This window comes from Anomaloglossus baeobatrachus, chromosome 5 (assembly GCF_048569485.1).
Source record: "Anomaloglossus baeobatrachus isolate aAnoBae1 chromosome 5, aAnoBae1.hap1, whole genome shotgun sequence".
In the NCBI taxonomy this organism is placed as follows: domain Eukaryota; kingdom Metazoa; phylum Chordata; class Amphibia; order Anura; family Aromobatidae; genus Anomaloglossus; species Anomaloglossus baeobatrachus.
The window spans coordinates 125,032,814-125,050,325 of NC_134357.1; the positions used below are offsets into that span (position 1 = coordinate 125,032,814).

Consider the following 17,512-nt stretch of genomic DNA (forward strand, 5'->3'; position numbering starts at 1 on the left):
TGATTTATATTTCTGTTAGCTAACAACCCTTTGATTTGTATCCACAGATAACAGGTTGGTGGTACAATGTGCGGACATCAGCATCTCACAGCAGTGCTAGTGGACATACAGGTCGCAGTAATGGGCAGTCGGAGGTTGCTGCTCATGCCTGTGCTAGTATGTGTGACGAGATGGTTGTCCTCTGGAGGTTGGCTGTGTTAGATCCTACCATTAGCCCTCATAGGTAATTGGCACTTCTACAATGCACCTGTCTTTCTTACAGCTTTCTTTACTTTAAATCATTCATTTTTTTGTTCTCTTTTGTTTTTTCTACATTTGATGTATAACAGACGACGGGATCTCTGTGCTCAGTTACGTCAGTGGCAGCTAAAAGTCATTGAGAATGTGAAGAGGGGCCAGCATAAAAAGTCTTTAGACAAACTGTTCCAAGGCTTTAAACCAGCAGTAGAAGCATGCTACTTCAATTGGGAGGAGGCATACCCAATTTCAGGAATCACTTATTGCAGCACTGACAAGAAGAACTCTTTCTGTTGGGTCAAAGCTTTTCAACAGAGAACCTGCCGTCTGCAGTGCTCCGAGGCCGTGTGTGAAGGTGGACGTGCACAAGGCCATGAAAGCTGCTTGCTTTTTGGTGATAGATCACGTCCTTCTTCACAGGAGATGTCTGTACGTCCGAAGGAACTTGTGGGCAAAAGGAAAGTGGCATCTGAAGTGCCTCAAAGAGTTCTGAGGAGACTTTCCACCGAGGGAGGAGAGAAAGCAATGTATAAATCTACAGTCAACAAAACGAAGATACCAGCAAGTAAATGTCTGGCCAACAAGCACAGTGGCAAGCGCAGGATGAGTAGTGAGGACAGCTCCCTAGAACCAGACATGGCAGAGATGAGTCTTGATGATAGTAGCATGGCACTTGGAGCTGAAGCCAGTAATACCTTCAGCTTCATTGAATCACCTCTCAGTAGACGATATAGGGATAACTTTGAGGACGAGGGAGGTGTCTACTACTCTGAAGGCCTAGAATCATCTGTTATCAATACAGCGATTCCTAAACCTGAGGCAGATGCACTAGTAGAGTCATCTGCGGCTAGTGGCAGTGGAGAAGGCGATCCAATTGTTGCAGATGATGAGGAGGGAAAAATCCAAAAGACAGATGTTGTTGTGGCAGTGGATGGAGCAATAGGTGGGGGTGGAGGAGACGGCAAAGTAGCAGAGGAAGGCAAGAGCCATGAAAAGGGCGAGGAAGACGATGACTATCAAGCCTACTACTTAAACCCACAAGAGGCAGCTAAAAATGAAGATGAGAAGGCAGAAGAAGGAACAGAAGAAGAACAGGATATATTTTCAGGAATAAAACCCCTGGACCAGGAGAACAGAATGGAGGTAATAAAATGTTTAACATTGCAATGTACAGTTATCAAAGTATTTGTAGAAATTCTGACTCACAAAATAAACATAATAAAATGGAAACAATACAACATAAACAATTTTCTCGACCTAATAGAAAATAACAAAATCTTGCCCTTCAAAAACATGCAAAGTAAATTCAACATCCCAAGTAAAGAGAAGAAAATTTGGTACCATATAGAACATTTTCTTACAAACAAAAAACCTAGATTTCAGCTTCCTAAACCCCTAATAAATTTATTGAATAATCCACTAAACCAAATTATTTGGAAAACCAGTAATATACATATATTCCTTGCTAAATGAAGATTATGAATTTGGAAGAAAATCTAAACCTAAATAATTGGGAGAAAGATTTGCACAAGGAATTCCCTATAAGTACATGGAAACAAGCTCTGGGAAAAAAAGTGTGCTACTGGAACCTGTGCTTCTCTTCAGGAGACATATTATAAAGTGTATTCCAGATGGTACTATACCCCTCTAAAGTTGTGCAAATTTTCTACTACAAACTCACCACTATGTTGGAGAGGTTGCGGGAAAAATGGATCCTTTATCCACATTTTCTGGGGTTGTCCTTTACTTTAAACCCTTATGTAAGGAAGTCAGAGACCTCTTAAAGCAATTAATTGCAAAAGATATAAATCTTACTCCAGAATTGGTCACTCTCTCCATAAGGTTAGAAGAATACGAGAAAAAATATAGATACATTGTCACATTTTCTTAGTTATTAAGAATTTATTAGCAGCCAACTGGAGAGAGGAAAGAATACCATCTATTTCAGAAGTTACGGACAGGCTCATAATTTATGTGAGTATAATATTGCGTTAAAAGAAAAAAACTATCAAAGATATAAAATAAGATGATCTCTCTGGTCCCAGAAATACATGCCAAACCTTGTTTTGACTTAGTTCCTTGACATTCTCTAAATATAAATGTAACATGTTATTTCTGAATGTGTTTATTTACTGTGCTAAATGAGTATGAGTTTATAATCTTGCTTGACTTTGAAACTTAACAAATTGCCTCAACGTCTTCCTCCATCCCTTTCTCCTCCCCCTTTATATTCCCTAACTCCTTCCATTCCCACCTCCCCTCCAATACCCCTTCCCCCATCCACTTTTAGCCTACCCTTTCTTCCCTTCCTCTTCCCCCTTCTTTGTTCTTTCAACAAAATTTTTAAGAATGCATTTTAAATACTTCAATTACTCCCTCCCCTGTTATTGTAAAACCCTTAAAATTTAATAAAGTATACAAAGTATTTGTAGAATGTACTGACATCAAAGCTGTTATCACAATGCATTTATATAGTAAGCAGAGTAAAACAGAGCAGGCTTCAAACCATGAAACTTCAGTTGTGCCTCCCAAACTATACTTTTTGCCTCCAGTCTATTAAAGGGAACCTGTCACCTAGAATATGCATATGTGCCCTAATTACATCCCAGAATCGGTGTAGGTATGAGGTGTTTCCCCACGTGTATCGCCACAGAGAATGTGGCTTCCTCAAGGGCCAAAAAAGTGCACAGTGTGCGTCTGAAACTGACAAGGAGAACCCGGAAGAGAAGCCTGCCGCAATGGTAAGTATAAACGCGCGCAGGATAGAATGAGCGACGGGGATGTTGCTCATGTGACTCCATGGTATCACGCCCACAGGGGCGTGATACCACGGAAAGTATGCAGACGTCCATAGGGCAAAGTGCCGCCCATGTAGCCAGCGGCTCTCTAATTTACATAGGATATATGAAGGTAATAACATTTTTTTTATTACTTTCATATTATACAATTTTACAACACAAGGATGGGTAGGGAGGTCTAATTAGGGCACACATGCGTCTGCTGATAGGTCAGAACGCATACTCTAGGTGACAGGTTCCCTTTAACCAGTTGAGGGCCTAGCATTTTATCGCTGTTACTGACTGGGCATGTTTTTTTATTTTCCCATACATGTGCTTTAAAGAGCTGTAAACAATTTATCGTTTGGATATTCTGATTATTCTTTCATTTTTGGTTTCATGATACATGGGCCCCAATGTTCATATTTTCTTTTTTTTTTTTTTTGCCGATATCAGTTGACATAAGCGGGAGAGTAGAGGAGTTGTATCTTATTTTCACCCCCTATTGGGGTGACGGCTGGGTGGGGGCTTTCAACGCAAATTCTAATTATATATAGTGTGTGTATACATACATACACACAGTGGGGAAAATAAGTATTTGATATACCGCCGGTTTTGCAAGTTTTCCCACCTGCAAAAGGTGGAGAGGTCTGTAATTTTACAGTGCACACCATGTTTACAGTGTTGTACAAGCTGTACACTGAGTACTTTACATTCTATCAGTGACATATCTTCAGTGTTGCCCCATGAAAAGATATAGAATATTTACAAAAATATGAAGGATATATTGACTTTTGTGATATACTGTGTGGACACACACACACACACACACACACACACACACACACACACTGACTTTTCTCTGTAGTTGGGGCTGGTATATTGCCCAGTTACAGGAGAAGTTCAGCCTCCCAGCTTAACTGGAGACTTCTAAAGTCCAGCAATTCCTACTCCCTCTCTATAGACCTAGCAATCATATGCCTACTGCGTTAAGAGAAGAAATTGTTGTCAGCACCGATTTGCTGTGTACAGTGAATGAGAAGCCAGAGACGGTAGTAAGTAATTTCTGCCTTCTCTATGGAGAGTTTGGCTGTGTCTGTCAACCATCTTGCTCCCACAGCTGCTGTACTTTGCAGTAACTTTTTAGAATGTCACTGCAGATGTTATTAAAAGCCAATAAACGAACGCAGTCTAATTAACCCAATGTGTTACCTCTACTCTGGGGAATATCATTGTGTATTTCTGGAAAACCACTCTGTGGACACAGTGAGTGCCTTCTGCACCTGTTGAGCTTTTTTGCATTGTATAGTAAGAGATGAGGAATCAAGCAGTTCTCCTTATAGAAAATTGTACTTCTTAAAAAAAAAAGAATTTATAATTTGTTTAATTTAATCATCATTTTCTTCCAGGTATTGTTTGCCTGTGCTGAGGCTCTTTATGCCCATGGGTACAGTACTGAAGCATGCCGTCTTACAGTGGAACTAGCACAGGATCTATTGGCTAACCCACCGGACCTCAAGGTTGAGCAGCCCCCAACCAAGGTGGGAAACACTGTCTAATATCAAATTACTTCTAAAAGTAGTTTTACCATAAAAAGGAAGTGATGGTGTATTGCTAGGAAATGCCATTGCATTCTCATGGGTGGGATTTTCAGGATTTAAAGATTTTCTGTCCAGCAACTAAACATCTGCACCATTCACTTGAATTGAGTTGCGTTGCAATTTGTCACACAGCAGGTGCATGACTGGAACGCTGCTATGTAGGAGAAAAAATGATGGGAAAAGTCAGAGCCCCTATTATCAGAATATGATATCATTTCTTAGTTATATGCCGTAACATCCTAAGATGGGAAATATCCTTCAGCTGTGTTTTTAGGCATGTCCCCATTATTGGACATCTATTTCAGAACCTCATTGGAGATGTGGTCACTTTTGTGATCAAGTGACTGAATTTTTTGGCAATTTCTGTATATATTTGGGTGTCTCATTTCTACACCTGCAGTTTATAACTTTCCAATTTTTGCAAGGAGAATATACTGTATGCGTGATTTTGCTCTGGTCAAAGGCCAAGACACTTAAGTGTTACTTGAAACCGTAAGGCTATGTGCCCATGTTGTGTTTTAATGTGCAGAAAATCTGCACATAACACATGTTTTGGCAGGAAAAAAGCATCTGAAAAACACCCATTTTTTAATTGTTTGTGCAGTTTTTCCACATACTTTTTTCAATGTTTTTTTGTGCGTTTTTTAATAATGGTGACCGCTGGGGTTCTGGCGCTGTACCCCCGCGATCGCTGGCAGGTCACCAGCTGATCTTAGAGCCGGGACCTGGCTCTTGCTTCCAGGAGCAATGCTCGCGACACTTCCGGCAGTTTTACCCCCTAAATTTTGCGATCAGTGCGATTGCAGCATTCAGGAAGCAGGGACAGGAATCGCTTACCTCTCTCTGCCGATCGGGTACCTGTAATGTGATCACAGGGACCTGATCGCTGCCATGGTAACCCTGGGTCATCACCATGATAACCCCGGGTTACTGAGGTATTGATCGCCTCACAGACCAGGGCACCTACGTCACCTGAGTTTCCTGCAGCAAGGTCCCGCGGTAAAACTGCAGGATGAGGAAATGGCTGCAGGGAACCCCAGTGACGTAAAAAAAAGCACATAAAAACGCACAATTAAAGCAACGTGAGCATAACACATGCGTTTTATCCTGCATTTTTCACGGACTCCTTTGAAGTCAGTTGGTAAAAAAAAACAAAAAAAACAGGAAAAAACACAAACAATTGATATGCTGCTGCTTATTTTCAGCAACTAAAAATGCAAGGACAAAAAAGCAACATGTGTACAGCAAGTCAGGATTCGCATAGACTTTGCTGGGATGTTTTTTACTTGCTTTTATTGATTAAAAGAAGCAAGGAAAAAAGCATGAAAAAAGCAACGTGGTCCCAAGACCTAACGAGCATGACTTGCAATAGTCTGGAGAAATTAGTTTTCCTGCTTGTTGGTTTTACTTTTACTTCTCTTTTTACTTGTAAGATTTACATGTTCCTCTATGGAAGTAAGGTGTTTTTTATCTAAAAGTATTATAGCACGATATTATATTACATTGTCTTTATTTTGTTAACCAGGGTAAAAAGAACAAAGTTTCTACCAGTAAGCAGACGTGGATAGCAACAAACACATTGTCCAAAGCAGCTTTCCTCTTAACTGTGCTGAGTGAGCGGCAGGAGTACCACAACCTGGCCTTCTGTATCGGCATGTTTGCCCTGGAGCTTCAGAGACCCCCAGCTTCCACCAAGGCATTAGAGGTAACAAAAGTATCCTCATTATGCAGTATACAACTCTTCATATGCTTTTGATCTTTTAATCAACCGATGGAGAAGACATACCTTTTTTAGGCTAGGTTCACATTTCCGTTGTTTTGCATCAGTCACATGCGTTGCTTGACGCATGTGACTGATGCGTTGTAAAACGGATGACAAAGAACAGAAATCATTGTCGGACTCCGTTGTGTGCGGGGGGGGCGGAGCGCGAGGGGGCAGAGCCGAGCGGGGCCGTGGCGCTGAGGACGTCAGTGCCGCAGGGACTGCAGGGCTGGGGACAAGTGAGTGTGTGTGAGTGTGTACACATGCCGAGTGCGGGAGGGGGCGGAGCCGAGTGGTGAAGTTTCGGCCTCCTTGCACACGTATCCAGGGTAAATATCGGGTAACTAAAAGCAAAGCACTTTTTGCTTGGTTACCCAATATTTATCTTGGATACCAGCGTACACCGCTTAGCGCTGGCTCCCTGCACACGTAACCACTGTAAATATCGGGTAACTAACCAAAGCGTATTGCTTGGTTACCCAATGTGTATCCTGGTTACGTGTGCAGGGAGCCAGAGACAGCATGCGCAGAAAAATCCTACGGATTGCGCTGCTCAAATAACGTTACAGGCTGCGTTGCTTCCGCCCGGCGGTCAGTTAAAAAACAACTTAACGCGACGCAGCGGATGCATTGCAGCATCATCAGTCGCAATCCGTCACTAATAGAAGTCTATGGGGAAAAACTGGATTCCTGCAAAATATTTTGCAGGATACCATAATTCCTCAAGGCGACGGATTGTGACTGATGCAAAACAACGGAAGTGTGAACCTAGCCTTAGGCTAATTTTTGCCCTTTATAGCTGTACTTTTGTTTTTTATTTATGATCATTTTTGTTAAATTTATGATCTTGTTTCTAACTTCAAAGTGAACTACTCAAAGACAGAGGCCCTTAATATTACTCTCCCTACCACACAAGTCAATAGACTGAAATCCGCCTTCCCATTTAAGTGGGAGACCCAATCTATCAAGTATCTTGGGATATCTGTTTCGGCCAATCCGGATTAGTTGTTTATGGCTAATTACTCCCCATTGCCTACTAGAACTCTTGCTGACCTAAATAGATATAATCGGGGCCGACTTTCCTGGTTTGGCCGGATCAATGCCCTCAAGATGGACACACTCCCGAGGTTCCTTTATTTATTCCAAACAGTCCCGATCAAAGTCGCTAAACAGTATTTTAGACAACTCCAGAGGGCATGTAGCAAATTCGTCTGGGGGACAGGGAGACCTCGGATTCGATACGCCACACTGGTGAGACCCAAATCCAGGGGAGGCGCTGGTTTACCTGACTTCGAAAGGTATTACCAGAGTGTCCTCCTCACGAGGGTCTTAGATTGTTTATTGAGATCGTTAAATCTCCAATGGGTGGGCGTTGAGTCCCACCTCTCCCCGTTCCCTCTGGCACGGCTTCTATGGGCCCCCCTTCAACAGAGACCGGCGGTTTCGGGATTTAAACCTCTGACTCAGGCGCTCATACTTTTTTGGGACAGACATCTGGAGACGTTAAACTTATCCCATAGACCGGGGAGTATGAGCTCACTCTTTAATAATTTCGACTTCCCCCCCCCCCCCCCCCCCCCCTGCGTCGGATAGATCTACCTTCTTATGTTGGGACTCAGCAGACGGAGTTACACTGGGACAGGTTGCTAGGAGACTATCCGGAACGGCGTCTTTTGAGGCTTTGCAGGGGTCATGCCCGGGGAGGAGACTATCCTGGCTGGAATATACTCAACTGACCACATTCGTAAAAAGGAAATTCCCTGGAAATTCTCTATTATCCAAATCTACACACTTTGAGACCCTAATGTCATTAAATGCCGCGCCGCAACATGCCATCGCATTGATTTACAATCTCTTGTGTACAGCCCAATATAAAGGTGCCCCAACGTATTTGGAGGCCTGGCAAAGAGAGCTCCAGATCACGTTGTCGGAACAAGATCATCTCAAAATCTTTACACTCATAAAATGTCCATTTCCTGTAGTGCACAGGAGAAAAATTTTTAAATTCTTACACGATGGTACAGATGCCCTGACGTATTGCATAAGATCTTCCCCACAGTACCAGATACCTGCTGGAGATGCGGAGTCGAAACCGGTACTATGAAACATATATGGTGGGATTGCTCCTTGATAAGGTCATTCTGGGATTCAATTTTTGAAATATACTATCAACTGTCGGGTATTCAGGTAATTCCTACTCCTCAAATAGCCTTACTGTCCCTAATCCCTGGATCTATCTCTGTGACCAAAAGAGGTGTCCTACGCTTTTTTCTCATTGCTGCTCGTATGATTATTCCAAGACATTGGAAGACATCTTCAACCCCCTCTGTTAGGGAATTTTTGCAGGAGATAAATAGATTGAAGCGTATGGAGTCCCTGATGGCAGATGATGGGGACAAATGGGATAAACATGCTGGCACGTGGTCTTCCTGGCTCCTTTTCCGGGAGACTCCGAGATTTACGTCTTAGCTCAGATAAGGGGCTCTACACGGGTCTTTCCTCCCTTGGGTTCCTTTAGTTGATATCTGCAATCTCTAAGAGGATTCGTATACCTGACACCGGAACTCTCTGGACACTCAACCTACTCCTACCTATCTATCCATGTCTCCCCCCCTCCTCCTCTCATACCCTCCTCTCTTTCCTATACCTTTCTTTCTCTTCCTTCTTCTCTCTTTCTAATCTTCACTCAATCTTTTATAGTTAAAATAGTTTCCGTAATACTGTTTTGAGTTGATATAACATGATACGGTATAACCTGAATTGTCTTGTGTTAACTGTATTATCTGTTATGTTTTCTTATTTGACCATTCTTATCCTGATAAAAGTACTCTTACAATACAGTGCTACATGCTTGATCCACATGTTTGGATCAACCTTCACTTTGTTTGACTACATCTTATATGTGTTATAAGAAATGCTTTGTTCACTTTTCATTAAACCCAATAAAATTATTTACTGAAAAAAAAAAAAATTATGATCTTGGTTCATTGTATACATTGGATACAAATTTACACTTCTTCCCATTGGATGTGATAATGAGACACATTAGTGTTTCCTCACACAAGAAGGAAGATGTATGGCAAAATTGTTTATAATACAAAGCTTTGTGTATCTGAACTATGCATCTATACGTGCCTGATGAACATAGCACTGAGTTCGTGTGGACCTAGTATAGCTTGCGTGTGTCTCAATGATGCTGGTAAATCCGGTATATAATAAAACAACTGCTGGTGATAAACCAGTGACTGAGTTTAGGATGATAATGACTTATTTTTATGAAATCGCCACCCAGTGACTTTGATTGACTTTAAAATGACAAATTAGATAGCCAAATGAGTAACGTTGCTACTATATCTCACACAGAACAGTGTTAAAATGTTGCCTTGTGAAATTTATGGCTTTTAATAAACACCTAAAACTGGAACACACAACCTTTCTTGGTCCAGAGGCCACATTGTGATACTGAACAAATCCCAAAAGCCGTGGGTATAACCTACTGTGATATTTAAGCTGTGTGCTCACGTGGCGTTTTTTTTAATGCTTTTTTCCTTGCTTCTTTTAACCCCTTCAGCCCCCGGGCACTTTCCGTTTTTGCGTTTTTGTTTTTTGCTCCCCTTCTTCCGAGAGGCGTAACTTTTTTATTTTTCCATCAATCTTGCCATATGAGGCCTTGTTTTTTGCGGGACGAGTTGTACTTTTAAATGAAACCATAAGTTTTACCATATAGTGTACTGGAAAACGGCAAAAAAATTCCAAGTGCGGAAAAATTGCAAAAAAAGTGTGATCGTACAATAGTTTTTGGGATATTTTATTCACGGTGTTCACAATATGTTAAAACTGATGTATCTATGTGATGCCTCAGGTCAGTGCGAGTTTGTAGACACCAAACATGTATAGGTTTACTTGTATCTAAGGGGTTAAAAAAAATTCACAAGCTTGTCCAAAAAACGTGGCGCACGTTTTGCGCTATTTTCCAAAACCCGTAGCGTTCTCATTTTTCAGGATCTGAGGCTGTGATGGCTTATTTTTTGCGTCTCGACCTGACGTTTTTAAAGGTACCATTTTTGCGCAGATGCTACGTTTTGATCGCTTGTTATTGCATTTTGCGCAAAATTTGCGGCGTCAAAAAAACGTAATTTTGGCGTTTGGATTTTTTTTGCCGCTACGCCGTTTACTGATCAGATTCATTGATTTTATATTTTGATAGATCGGGCATTTCTGAACGCGGCGATACCAAGTATGTGTGTATTTTGTATTTTTTTAACCCTTTAATTTTCAATGGGGTGAAAGGGGGGTGATTTGAACTTTTAGGTTTTTTTTTTATTTTTTTTAATTTTTTAAAACTTTTTTTTTTACTTTTTTTTTATTTTCCTAGTCCCCCTAGGGGGCTATAGCGATCAGCAATCCGATCGCTCTGCACTATCTGCAGATCTCAGCTACAGAGCTGAGAACTGCAGATTTGCTGCTTTACTTTCAATGCCGGCTGTATTCCGGCATTGAGAGGAAGTGAGTCATGTTAGCTACATGCGTCATCACATGACCCTGTGCTACCATGGCAACCACTGAAAGTCACGTGTCATGTCACGTGACTTCCGGTGGGGGCGGCGTAAGAGACTGTCATGGCGGCGCCCATATACATATCGCTGCCAGATTTTGGCAGCGAAATGTAAGGGGTTAATGGCCGCGGGTGGAAGCGATTCCACCCGCGGCTAGCAGGCACACATGTCAGCTGTTGATAACAGCTGATATGTGCACGGATCGCGGCCGCCTGCCGGCAGCAGGGTGCGGGGCTTACCGGCACACGATTCATGATGTACCCAGTATGTCATGGGTCGTTAAGGGGTTAATCAATTAAAGCAAGGAAAGAGCATCCCAGCAAAGTCTATGAGAATCGTGACACTCTGCTACTTTTTTCTTGAATATTTTGTTGCTGAAAAAAGAAGCAGCATGTTTCTGTGTTTTTTTTCTGGGTTTCTATAACACTATGTAGCAAGAAAAAAAAAATTAAAAAATTCTGTTCCTGGGTTAAGTGTTATTTCCTGTTTAATTAAGCATTACTTATTTTGGAAAAAGTTGATGTAACCCCGAAACTTCGCTTTTGTGGCTGCCACAATGATTTTCGGACAACTATGTGGTCCAATAGTAAACTCGCTACAGTGGAACCTTGGTTAACGAGAACAATCCGTTCTGGGAGTGTGCATGTTAATGAAGTTACTCGTTCAGCAAAGCAAGATTTCCCATAGGAAATCATTGCAATGCAGACAATTCGTTCCACAACTTGTTAAATGCCCCATCCTGGTCCCCTATTGTGCCATTCCACACACACACACACACACACACATTATTCTCACCTTACCTTCCGTACCATCGCCGGCCTTCTGGATCTTGCAGTTCGCCGGTACAGGATGTGTATCAGATAACGATCGCGGTAAGGGAGGAACTTCCACTGCGCTGACGTCAAAGGCAGGAGCTGCCTTTGAGTAGCGGCTGGCAGCGGAAGTTCCTCCATCGTTCCGGTGGTTACCCGATACACATCCTGTAGTGGCGAACTACAAGAACCATGAGGCCGGCGATGGAACAGAAGGTAAGGTGAGCATAATATGTTTGTGTGTGTTTGTGCATGCTTGTGCGTGTTTGTGTGTGTTTGGGCGGACTTCAAGAGCGGGTTAGAGCGCGGTGGATGTACAGAACCATAAGTGTGTGGGGTGAGTATTTTGCTCGTACGGCAAAGCATTGCTCATAAACAGAGTTACAAATTTACAGCAAGCTTTGCTCGTTAAGTGAAATACTCGCTAACTGGGTTACTCGTTAAGCGAAGTTCCACTGTATCTTCGAATGTCATTGTTCATGTGAACTACATATTACTGTCGTTTCATTAGTCTGATCAGATTTGTTTTCTCCTTTCATGGTAACCAAAGTATGAAAGATGTTTAGGACTTCAGGATTCCGTACTTTATATCATTCAAAGCTATTGATACACATAAGTATTACTCTATAATGGTAACCAGTATCCTTCTCTTCCCATTGCCCATTCGGCAAAGCTTAAAGAAGACTATGAAAATATGAAGAGATTGTTAAATGTGATGAAATATGGTTGGGAAGTAATTGGATATTTCAAAATGGTTGCATTTTTGGTGACTCCTCAAGGAGGCTATACTAAGCTTCCATGCTTTGTTTGCCTGTTGGATAGCAGGGACGCTACCATAGACAATATTGGCCTGAATGTACTGGGTTTCCATCGGGAAAAACATTAAATGGGAGCCAGTTGTAGACTCTCGATAAATAATAATGCCACCTTTCCACATCAAACTAGGCCTCATGAATCAGTTTGTCACAGCTTTGGACAAGGAATCAGTGCCATTCAAGTATCTACAAGATCTCTTCCCAAATCTTTCAGAAGAAAAAGTTAAAGCTGGCGTTTTACGTTGGCCCTCAAATCAAGAAAGTTATGGAGTGTCAAGAGTTTCCCAAACTCCTCAAAAGAAAAGAGAAAGAAGCATCGATCAGTTATGTTAATGTAGTTACAGGCTTCCTTTGGAAATCATAAGGCTGAAAACTATGTTGAGACTGGTGAAGCAAAATGGGCTGCACGAGGTCTCAAAAGTCCATATCCTTGATGCCCTTCTTGATAGACTCAAACGGAAGATGGATTCCAAGGAGCAAGGAGAGCGCGTTCATCAAGATAGCAAATTTCAAAATATAGGATGCCAGGGAAACTACCTGATGGGGGACTATATTTGGGGATTAATGCGTAAAAGTGATCTGACTTACCCTCACAAAAGTAAACATTTCTAAGTTCCTTTTCATCAATTTGTAGCATTTTGATTAAAATATGTTAATGATTTGAAATATATTGTATTTTGTTTTCATTATGAACTTAAACCCAAACATCTGTAATTTTCCTTAAGATGGTATTCCAATTTCAACTTTTCAGTGTCCTAATCAAAGTCAAAATCAAAGTTGTTGCAGGCGAATACATTTTTTCCATGTTTTTATGATATAACCAATTAAGAAATTACATTTATACTTTATATTTATGCTTTATCACTACAGGGGATTATTATAGCACAGCACTTTGCCTCACACGTCGTGCATACAGCATGGTGTGTGAGGCTTTCCATAGCTGAGTAACTCGGAGTTGTCATGGTGACGACCCAGAATTACAGTGGCAGTGATCGAGTCCCTGTGATCACGTTACAGGGATTCGATCGCCAGGGAGAGGTAAGCAATTCGTCTCCCAGCATTTAGGGGGTTAAACTGCTGGGAGCAGTGACAGCCAGGTCCCGGCTGTAACATCAGCCAGAGACCTGACGATGATCTGTGGGGTACAGCGCCTAAACTCCTGGGCGTACACGCTTACTGGAGACTGACACCCAGACATATTTTCAGGCGTATACGCTTACTGGAGACGGAGACCCAGACATAGTCTATTACGTCTGGGTGTCCGCCTGCAGAAAGCATTTACAGCCGAAAATGGTGCAAGACAAAGCACACGCTGACTCCGTCTGCTCCATTATAGTCAATGGCCCCATCGGCAAATGCGTTCGAAATTCATTTTGCGAAGGTGTTCGGACAGAAGCTTTGATGTGACCACTGAACGTGAGTAAAAATGCAGTGTGAAAGTAGCCTTACTGGGGGGCGTGGCCTGCACGCTGATGGCGAGGGCTGCTTGAAGGAGAGCTCTGTGCTGATAGCAGGATAAACCGGCTCTTATCAGCTCACAGATAACAGGATTACCAGCTACAGGAGGTGTGAGTAACCCCAGCCCCCAGCTATGCCTAATGCTGGGTTTACACACTGCAACATCTCAAACGACATCGCTGTAACGTCACCGGTTTTGTGACGCAATAGCGATGTTGTTTGCGATGTTGCAGTGTGTGAATCACATCAGCGACCTGGCCCCTGCTGTGAAGTTGCTGATCGCTACAAATCGTTCAGGACCATTCCTAGGTCCTTTGTTTCCCGCTGTGCAGCAAGCATCGCTACAAAGTTTCAGTGTGTGAAAGACTTTGCAGCGACTTTGTTAGCAACTTCCCTTTCAAAAAGCTGCTTATCAACGCCCCCAACAACCAGCTAGGTCGCTCTGCAGGTCCGGATCGCTGTTGCGTTGTTGGCCAGGTTTGCCTGTTTGACAGCTCACCAGCGACTCACCAGAGACTTAGGGAGGTCGCTGTTACGTCACAAAACCGGTGACGTTACAGCGATGTCCTTTGCGATGTTGCAGTGTGTAAACCCAGCTTAAAGGTCCAGTCACACTAAGCAACTTACCAGCGATCCCAACAACGATAGGGATCGCTGATAAGTTGCTAGGAGGTTGCTGGTGAGATGTCACACTGCGACGCTCCAGCGATCCCACCAGCAACCTGACCTGGCAGGGATCGCTGGAGCGTCGCTACACGAGTTGCTGGTGAGCTCACCAGCAACCAGTGACCAGCCCCCAGCGCCGCGTGGAAGATGCTGCGCTTGGTAACTAAGGTAAATATCTGGTAACCAACCCGATATTTACCTTGGTTACCAGCGCACGGAGCTACACGTGCAGAGAGCAGGGAGCAGCGCACACTGAGCGCTGGCTCCCTGCTCTCCTAGTTACAGCACACATCGGGTTAATTACCCGATGTGTGCTGCAGCTACATGTGCACAGAGCAGGGAGCAGCGCACAATGCTTAGCGCTGGCTCCTTGCTCTCCTAGCTACAGCACACATCGGGTTAATTAACCCGATGTGTCCTGCAGCTACATGTGCACAGAGCAGGAGCCGGCACTGACAGGGAGAGCGGCGGAGGCTGGTAACAAAGGTAAATATCGGGTAACCAAGGACAGGGCTTCTTGGTTACCCGATGTTTACTGTGGTTACCAGCCTCCGCAGAAGCCGGCTCCTGCTGCCTGCACATTTAGTTGTTGCTGTCTCGCTGTCACACACAGCGATCTGTGCTGCACAGCGGGACAGCAACAACTAAAAAATGGCCCAGGACATTCAGCAACAACCAACGACCTCACAGCAGGGGTCAGGTTGTTGCTGGATGTCACACACAGCAACATCGCTAGCAACGTCACAAAAGTTGTTCGTTAGCAGCGATGTTGCTAGCGATGTTGCTTAGTGTGACGGGGCCTTTAGGGGAGACCTAAAAAAACTGGCACTCCAGCCAAACTGACAGACTTCTACCCCCGGGATAGGGATCTCTCCTCACCAAGCAAGATGGCGCTGGATTCTCACTCAGCTTCTTCCCACTCCTCACAAGGAGATACAGGCTGCTTGAGAGGCTGCACAGCCATTCCTGTGACAGAGGAAACAATGCAAGCTCTGCTGAAAACGCTGAGGGCTTCCCTGCAGGCTGATCTCAGAGAAATAGTAAGAGGTTCTTGGGGAAAATCAAGTCATCCATTCTAGCCCTCTACTCTTACCCAAATGCGTCAGTGTTGGCATCGCGGTTTCTGTCATCTAAATTTCAAATAAGTAATGGCACCCGCCAGGGGTGTCCATTGTCTCCCGCTATTTTTGCTTTAGTGGTAGAACCTCTGGCGGAAGCTATACGAAAAAACATAGCCATTTCTGGTATAAGAGTTGGGGAATTTGAACATAAACTTGGTTTATACGCAGACGATGTGATAATTTCCTGTTCTAACCTTGCAGTGTCGATTCCAGCAGTGGTGAACACATTATCAAACTTTTCTAAAGTGTCGTATTATAAGCTTAATGCGGCAAAGTCTTTCATACTGCCGTTTAATGTACCGGTGGAGGCCAGGAGTGCGCTGGAGGGGGCCTTTCAATTCAAATGGTGCGACAGGGGGATACCTTATTTGGGTATTAAGCTGACACCATCGCAGATGTTAATTAAAGAAAATTTGGAACCTCTGATCCAAAATTTAGAAAAGGAATTGGGAAGGTATGAAAAAATATCATTGTCCTGGATGGCCAGGATACAGTCCTTTAAAATGGTTTTCTTACCCAAAATATTGTATGTGCTCAGATGCCTTCCCATCAAAATTTCTCACAAAACCCTGATGAAACTTCAATCGTTGACTAACAAATTTGTCTGGGGTAATAAAAGGGCTAGGGTCGCAGGTAAAGTGTTATACCCCCCATATGACTTAGGGGGATTGGGCACCACAAATATATCAGCATATTATAAAGCCTTACTAATTGAATCACTAAAGGAATGGTGGCGTCCAGGTAATTTCCATAGATGGGCTCAGATTGAAAATTTCCTGTCCCGCCAGGGCTCGGTCAGAAGAATGATGGAAGCAGAATATTTGAGCCGTTCATGGTTCTCCCCGTGTGTTCCCACCATGTCAGCCTCCCTGGAGGTCTGGCGAAATGACTTGATTCATAAGATTCAGATTCCTCTTTCAGAGATTTCCCTCAAGTCGTTGGAATCTCAAATCCCCTTTTTGAATCTGGCCAGGTGGGAGGGATCGGGCATTACAGTGCTGGCGGATCTATACTCTGATTTGGGTGTTAACCCCTTTAATGAAATAGTACAGGAACACCCCTCTTTAAAGGGCTGTTTCTATCAACACATCCAAATTAGTCATTTTCTGGCCTCTAAATTTCCTCCAAAGTCGAATCCTCTGTTACCTACAACAAAGGCTTTGGTATTTAAAAAGATAATTAAATCCAAAGGTATCTCCTCGACATACAAATGGCTCAATAACCCCCCCGAAGAGCAAAAATCTCCTTATATGAAAAAATGGGACGTGGAGTTGAGTGTCTCTACCTCTCCTTCAAAGTGGCACTCTGCATCAGCAAATATTCAAAAATATTCCAAGTGTATAAATCATCTGGAGCAACTGAAAAAAATACACCTGCGATGGTATCGGTCCCCAGCCAACTTAGCACAGTTCCTCCCAAATTATTCGCCACATTGTTGGAAGGGCTGCCTCCAAAGGGGTACTCTTGGTCACTGCTGGTGGGCTTGTCCCAAGGTTTTCTCGTTCTGGTTGGAGGTGTTTGGCCTGATGGGTGAGCTGACAGGCAATCCTATTAATCCGAATCCAGGTCTGGCAGTGCTAAACGTGGGTATAGAGGAGTTCTCTTGGGAATCCAGGGGTTTATTAGTTCACATTCTAGTTGCTGCCAGATATTGCATAAGTTTGCACTGGAAATCCCTAAAGACGCCTACATTAGTTGAACTATATA

At 43.2% G+C, this 17,512-nt stretch overlaps 1 protein-coding gene across 2 annotated transcripts in view; it reads left to right on the top strand.

Annotated features, from left to right (window-relative positions):
• ZSWIM8 (zinc finger SWIM-type containing 8) overlaps positions 1-17,512 on the top strand; it is a 177,517-nt gene that overhangs the window by 112,591 nt on the left and 47,414 nt on the right. For both annotated transcript variants that reach the window (XM_075348847.1, XM_075348846.1), the window contains exons 9-12: positions 48-223; positions 330-1,380; positions 4,424-4,555; positions 6,141-6,320. In XM_075348847.1, coding sequence (XP_075204962.1) covers positions 48-223; positions 330-1,380; positions 4,424-4,555; positions 6,141-6,320 — 1,539 coding nt within the window. The remainder of the gene's footprint in view (positions 1-47; positions 224-329; positions 1,381-4,423; positions 4,556-6,140; positions 6,321-17,512) is intronic.